The 8,049-nt window shown below is 33.0% G+C and overlaps 1 protein-coding gene across 1 annotated transcript; it reads left to right on the top strand.

Moving 5' to 3' along the window:
* The first annotated feature begins 2,623 nt into the window (after window positions 1-2,623).
* LOC107468843 (cation/H(+) antiporter 4-like) lies at window positions 2,624-6,758 on the top strand. Its single transcript, XM_016088216.3, has 3 exons — window positions 2,624-2,878; window positions 4,054-5,052; window positions 5,685-6,758. Exons 1-3 carry the CDS (start codon window positions 2,624-2,626, stop codon window positions 6,756-6,758), a joined length of 2,328 nt encoding a protein of 775 aa, XP_015943702.1.
* Window positions 6,759-8,049: the final 1,291 nt, after the last annotated feature.

Here is an 8,049-nt window from a genome sequence, read left to right as displayed (position 1 = left end):
CATTGACCATTTTTGACCACGCTTTTAAAGCGTGACAAAAAAAGTGTGGTCATAGACCTTTTTTCTTGTATTGAGGCCAGCACCCGCCCCTCCATATCCTATGAATATGGTGGAGCCCATACTAGATTCCCTAATGATCTATGAGCTGATCTATGAGCCAAAATACCCACCATGGTTAGATTCTGCTTCAGAGCTGGTGATCCCAGATGTACCTAGCTATATCCGTCACACCACTACCGTCCCCTGTAGTCAAGCCATTCAACAACCTTTGACGAAAGGTCGACGGACTGGCAGTTCTTGAAGGCTTTGGATCATCATCATCCTCGACGAAGGAGGACTCTCTGATGTGGATCGACCTAATGATGGTAGACCTATACTCTAGTTCATCTGAGTCAGGAGAAGCAGAAGTCGTTGAGGAAGCAAGCAGCAACATTACTGGCGTGTAAAAGTGACTCATTCTACTTCAGCACAACGTTCCATGTTCTTTTAGCTATCAGTGATCTGTGACCAGTTTGTCCTCACTTTGTATAAACTTTTTAGATAGCTAGCATTTTTTTATAAAGTTAGACGGATCCCAAAATAGGGTAGCTCTTGTAGAACTAGAGCTTGTTAATATAAGTAATAGAGTCTGTAAATATTTGTATGTAATATAAATAAGCAATTGTTGCACTCTATGATGTATTGAACTAAGCCTACGAGCAAGTACATAATGTTACTATACTTTTGTATATTTATATGTTACATGTTTTAATTGCCTAACTTATATCTGGTTAATACACGATCTCAATAAGTAATACATGTTATATACTTAATATATCTAGTCTAAAGAATCTCTAAAGTAAGTCGAATAATAGTACTTAGATACTAGCATTAGTCATGACGTGTTAGGAGTTGGGTCATTACAAGTTTCAAGGCAAAAGATACACGTAATAAAAAGCTTAAGCAATTTTGAATAAAAGACCAATAAAATACACACATAAAAAGTGAATGTTTTGGTACTTATAATGAATATGGTAATTATACTAATATTCTAAAACAATATAATTAAAATTAAGGTCACACTTTTTTATTATTTGACAACACTTTATTTTTTTTATTTGAGAACAGATGTTTTTTTTTTGTAGCCACCGTAATCACCATAAAATATACCATAATTTAATTATTTTTTAAAAATAATTATCCAAAATAAAAATATCACATATTATAACATAAAAGTGAATCTTAGTATTATAATGTTTAAAATTAGAAGATGAATAAATAAAATTACATTTAAATAATAACTGAACTTATTAAACTAATTGATAATTATTTAATTATTTAATTCAATTTTTAATATATAAGTTCTAATTTATAATTATTTCTTACAACAGATCTTATAAATATCATAATGACTTTTAATTTTATCATAAAGTAATGTTAATTTTTAATTTTAGCTTGTTCATTAAGTAAATTTTTATGAAACAGGATATTAAATTTTATTTAAAATTTTTCTGTTTAACCAACCTTATTACACCGCTAACATTTTCCTTTGTATGCTCACTTCACCCATGTCTGGCTTTTCATACATAGATATATGACTCGAAATTTTATTATATTAGTAATTTTTTATGGCACATTATTCATTTCACTTACCCCATCTATGTTACCCTGTTCGTGAGTTGCTTGAGATGTTGAAGATAGCCTTTTTTTTTTTTGTGGTACAGGATTCCTCCTATCTTCGGACTATAATGTGTGATTGATAGAGGGATGATATGCAAAGACATTTTCACAGCCAAGTCAGTAGGTATCTTAAAGAAAGAGTTAGTGGAAAAATGTATTGTGTGTATTTGGAGGAGTAGACTGTTCCTCTTTATATACTATAAGAAAAATTTTAGGTGTACCAAAAATATTCAGGTTGCACTTGTTTTAACCGTTGAATATATATTAATTAAAATCAACAATTAAAACAATTGAAATATCAATATTTTTGGTATACTTAAAACTCTTCCTTATACTATATAAAGTTGGTGACTTATTATATCTCTTAACTGGTTAGAACATCAGTGATTCTAAATTCAAAAATTCATTATTGAGCTGTTTTTAAACTTTTGGGCCTTGGGCCAATATGAAGCTAGGGATTTCTTGTTGGATTATGACTGGGTCGTCAAATTCAAAAGTCGGATATGTAACATTCTAAAAAAAAATACCCCATTTAACCTACTCTATTTCACCCAATAATATTTGTTTAAATACGTATACAATAAGTTAATAACTAATAATTTGTTTAAATCTTATTAGTTATAACTTATTTTAACTATAAAATAGCTAATAATTTGTTTAAATCTAAGCATACTTTGTTAGTAACAACCTCTTTAAATTAGTGCATGATTGTTTCCAAAGTTGGCATGTGTAAAATTTAGTACATTATTAGTTTTAGTTCCTTATGAATTCCACCAAAGCATTATGTGACAAACCATTAACAAATCATGATAAGATAAACAAATTCAATCCTTAAAAAAAGGGGGGAAAACACAATGTTCAAGTACGTGTAGTGTCTTCTTTGCAGAAAAGTTTATTTCGCTGTAGGAAATTGTATTCCAATTAATATCTATCGTGGGAATTTAAATTTGCATTGCATGCTAGAATGGCAGAGTTTGCAAAGGAGAATTTGTTCGACAATGTTAAGCAACTGGATAATAACACCTACCGAGTTTGCTTCAAAGCTCCACCCAGGATTGTTTCAGATGGCATTTGGGGTGGCCAAAAAAATGGCAGGAAACCGATGAAATCCTTTCTGCCATTGTTTGAGTTGCAAGTCCTTATAATTTTTGTCGTGACACAAATCTGCCACTTTTTTTTCAAGCGATTGCGACTCCCTTTTCTTGTTTCCCAAATCATGGTATGTACCTCCATCTACGGCATAAACAACTGAACTTACATTTTTTTTTTATTTATTTATTTTTATACGCGCTTAAAAAGTGAGACTATATACATCTAGCTAGCTAACATATATTTGGGTTATTCTGATGTGCCTATGTTTTGATGGTTACAGTGACTATAATATTTTAAAAAATATTGTTAAAATTAAAGAAATCTTTAAAATAATTATTTTTAAAATTAAAAAATATATATAACATTAATTTTAACAATATTTTTTAACCATTGTAGTTACCATAAACATATTAAAATTCACCTGTATATTTATCTCAAATTAACACATGCTCCATGCATCTATATACCTCAACCAATACAAGTATTGTTATAAGAAACATAATATCAAATTAAAAATNTACAGGTATAGTTTAATTTATTTTAATATATATTTATATTCTAACATGGTCCTTATTTAAGTGATAATTTTTAATATGTATTTTTATACTTTAACTAATTTTAGTGGCTAATTTTAATGTACACTTGGAATAATTGACGTCAAATTATATAAATAGTAATACTCAAGAGACAATAAAAAGTTAGCCCTAACCGCTTAAATTTATCTTATTTAACTAAATAATGAAGAGAAAGTCTTGGGACTAGCATTTTTATTAAAATTTGGCTAGTACTTAGCCAATAAAAAAAAATGAGTAATCCAATATCATTAGATGTCATTTCACACCATTAAAAACACTAATAATGATTAATTAATTGTTACAAATCACAAACCTATTAACACTCTTCAATAATAAATGCTAAATAAGATAAATTTAAACTGTTTGGATTGATTTTTATTGTGTACTTATAAAAATGAGGAGTGCTAGGGGCTAGTACTTTTGTTAAATTTTGGCCAGCACTTAATCATCAAAAGATAATTGAATGATTCTACACCATTAGATACAATCTCACACCATTAAAAATATCATTACTGACTAATTAATGGCTAAAAACCACAAAATCTGTTGGCCCTAAACTTTCTCTATAAAAATATAATGTATCCCAATTTTCTACAATTCATTATAAATCATAATTGGCGATTTAGCCATGCATATCTGATACATTAAAATTGTAAAACACAAGTCATAATGGTTACTATTCGTTAAGTCTGTTGTATGTACATAATAATATACATTCCATATGCAGGCTGGCATTATTATAGGAATTTCAATTCAAGAAGAGCCAACACGTGATTTGATGGCGAAGTTGTTTCCATTTGGAAGTCACGACGTTATTTCTACAATATCATCAATTGGTTTTGTTCTTTTCATCTTCATAAACGGAGTTGAAATGGATTTCTCCATGATAACAAGGACAGGGAAAAAGGCATGGACACTGGCCACAATTGGATTAGTACTACCAACAATGATTGGTTACCCACTTCTACAATACATCCTCACTAAAAAACCAGATCTTAATTCAATGAGAACAGATCTCATGGTTTCATCCGCATTGCACAATCTGGTTTCATTTGCAGTCATTTACAAAACCCTCAACGGTCTCCAAATGCAAAACTCGGAACTCGGAAGATTGGCATTGTCCACAGCATTGTCAAGTGACATACTAAGCACCACGATGGCATGCGTCATCAAGGCTGCAATGGCAAATGGGACAAAGGCTAAAATGTTAAACTCGTTCTATTTGATCGCCTTTGTTACCCTTATTCCGTTGGTTTTTCGACCAATAATGTTTTGGGTCATAAAAAACACGCCAGAAGGAAGGCCAGTGAGCAATGGTGTTGTTTACCTCATCATCTTAATGGTGTTTGGTTTGGGATGGATTTCGATCAATATAAATCAAGATTTTCTACTTGGAGCTTTCATATTAGGCTTAGCTGTGCCCGAAGGGCCTCCTTTAGGATCAACATTGGTCAAGAAGCTTCGATTTTTTGGCAACTGGTTCTTTCTGCCAATCTTTGTGGCCACGTGCACTATGAAGGCTAATTTTTCATTTAATCACCGACCAAATGTGGTTATAGCTACATCTCTTGTGGCACTACTAACCCACGTTGTTAAAACACTCGCAATCTTTTTACCTGCCTTGTGGTGCAAACTTCCAGTGAGCGATGCTTTGTCTCTTGCCCTTATTTTGAATAGCAAAGGAGAAATGGAAGTTGGATTGTCCAGCTCCCAGTTTGATAATAAGGTAATCATATCTTTTCTTCTTCCTTATTAAACTTTTCTTTCATAAAATGTTTACTAATAGTTTACCGATTTATTTTTTAGGCAAACAATATTAATTACTAATAGAAATTTAGAAAAATGTCAAATTAATTAATCTAAGCAAAATGTGAAGTGGAAAAAAGCTTGATGAATATATTTTACTTTGAATCCTGCTAGGGAGCTAATGGAATATTTGTATAATATGTACAATGGGCTATATGAATTAGAAAATGAATATCATCCATAATATCCGGAATAACTATCCGGGTACTAAAAATAATAAATATTTCATGTCATAAAACCACTCATCCTAAAAACTTAAGCTGATTTTGGGATTTACTAAGCATCTATCTCTTAACCTTGATGGAAAAAGATAACAATAATAGTTATATTTTTAATATTCCTTAAACCTTTATTGTACACATTGTACAAATATTTCATTGGTCCCTGTACTTTCTCTTTTTACTATTATTAATTTATTAAAAAATACTAGGAGGCCAATAAATTTTGTAATTTGTAACCATCATTAATGTTTTTAATAGTATAAGATTGGTCAAATTTTAATAAAAGTGATACCTCTTAAACTTTCTCTTAAATATATATTTATACACACAGATGATTGGTGGGCACACATATGGAACAATGATGATAAGCATAATGGTGACAGCAAGCATTGTTCAATGGTCTGTAAAGTCTCTGTATGATCCTTCAAGAAAATATGCTGGCTACCAAAAAAGAAACCTGATGGACATGAAACCCGATTCTGAATTGAGAGTACTCACCTGCATTCACAAAAAGAGCCACATAGTCCCCATAACCAACGTCATTGACCTCTTTTTTCCATCACTGGAAAACCCAATGACGGTTGATGTCTTGCATCTAATAGAGCTCGTTGGTCGCTCCTTACCCGTCTTTGTCTCCCACCGTCACCAAAGGGTTAAATCAAGCCACAAGGCATACTCAGATGACGTCATCATCGCTTTCGATGTTTACGAGCATGACAATGCAGGTGCCGTCATAGTCAACACTTATACTTCAATATCCCTACCAACCCTCATGCATGAAGACGTTTGCAACCTCGCATTGGACAAAGTGGCATCCATGGTGATCCTTCCGTTTCATCAAAGATGGTCCATTGATGGCGCAATCGAATGCGATGACAAGAACATGAGGGCCTTAAATAAAAAGGTCCTAGACATTGCTCCATGCACAGTTGGAATCCTAGTCAGTAGAGGTCAACACTCCATAAAAGAGTCACATACTCGATTGGCGGTTATTTATTTGGGTGGAACAGATGATGGAGAAGCCTTGTGCATAGCAAGACGAGCAATCAAGAACCCGAGGGTGCGCTTAGTTGTGTACAGACTTGTCCACAAACACTATACGCCGCACTGTAACGACGACTTGGAAGATTTTATGGTCACGTGCAATGCCATTGGAAACGTGTGCTGTACGGATGTTACAGTAGAGGAAGGATCCAAGACAGCATGTTTCTTGCGTGACATAGTGAATGAGCATGACTTGTTCATAGTTGGTAGAAGGCACGAGCTTGAGTTGCCTCAATTAGAGGGACTTACAAGTTGGAGTGAATTTCTAGAGTTAGGTGTCATCGGTGATTTTCTTGCATCACCAGATTTCGGTAGCCGTGCATCTATTTTAGTCGTGCAACAACAAGTCTCCAAGACCTAAAAATAGGTCCAACATTCTACTACTTATACATCACCCATAACTAGATGCTTGTCATCTCAAGACCTTATTTGGACTCTATAGAATTACTACATGTTACATTACTTAAATCAATTGGTAATACTAGCAAGACAATAACTTAGAATTATTTTATTTAACTTAGTATTTATAAATTTATGTACGTAATATTTGTAAGAGTTTAATTTTAATGCATTGATTTACACAATCGTACAATCACATTTATTATTTCGGATAGTCATTTACGTAGTTAATATAAAAGGTAGTTATGTTTATTGATGTGGCGTTATGTAATTGAATGCACGTGTAAAACTACTTTACACTGACATGCATTAAAATTAAATTATATTTATAATTATACACTTCGTATATATAGAAGGTCTTATGGAAGGTTTTAAAAAAGAGGAGAGTAAAGATCGCATATATTCGGGCAATTAAAGACATGTATGATGGGGCCACAACTAGTGTGAAGACTCATGGTGGTGTGACGGAGGAATTTTCTATTGGTATAGGATTACACCAGGGATCATCCTTAAGTCCATACCTTTTCACATTAGTCTTGAAAGTACTCACAGAGCACATCCAAGAGCCTGTGCCATAGTGCATGATTTTTGCCGATGATATCGTCCTTATGGGAGAGTCAAGAGAAGACCTAAATAAGAAATTGGAGTTATAGAGAGAAGCTTTAGAAGTGAATGGTCTGCGCATAAGCCGTAGCAAGACGGAATATATGGAATGTAAGTTCAGTTTGAGAAGGAAAAACCCCAATACAAAGGTGAAGATTGGAGAAAACATCCTAGAAAAAGTTAAAAGTTTTAAGTATCTTGGGTGCATCATACAGGATATTGGAGAGATTGAACAGGATGTAAATCATAGGATCCAAGCAGGTTGGTCAAAATGGCGGAGTGCATCTGGTTTTATATGCGACAAAAAATAAGAAAGAGATAGAGATTATTAAGGTTCAAGAAACGGAAAAAAAGAAGAGAGATCATAGAAGAGTTGGTTCCATGTAGATATGTGGGAGTAGGGTTGCACATGGATCGGATAATATTAGAATATCCGCGGTAATTATCCGTATCCGATCCATATTTTGCGGATATTATCCTATCCGCAGAGTCATCGGATCGGATCGGATTCGATCCGATCCGTATTATGGTAGGATCGAATTGCGGATTTGGCAGTGATATCTACGGATTCGATCCGCAAATTCGTATATCTGCACATCACATATAAATAGCATAGTTTAAGAAAATAAATCCTAATGTGATATGAATTT

Source organism: Arachis duranensis, chromosome 10, assembly GCF_000817695.3.
Source record: "Arachis duranensis cultivar V14167 chromosome 10, aradu.V14167.gnm2.J7QH, whole genome shotgun sequence".
NCBI lineage: Eukaryota > Viridiplantae > Streptophyta > Magnoliopsida > Fabales > Fabaceae > Arachis > Arachis duranensis.
This window is presented reverse-complemented; position numbering and strand designations above follow the sequence as displayed.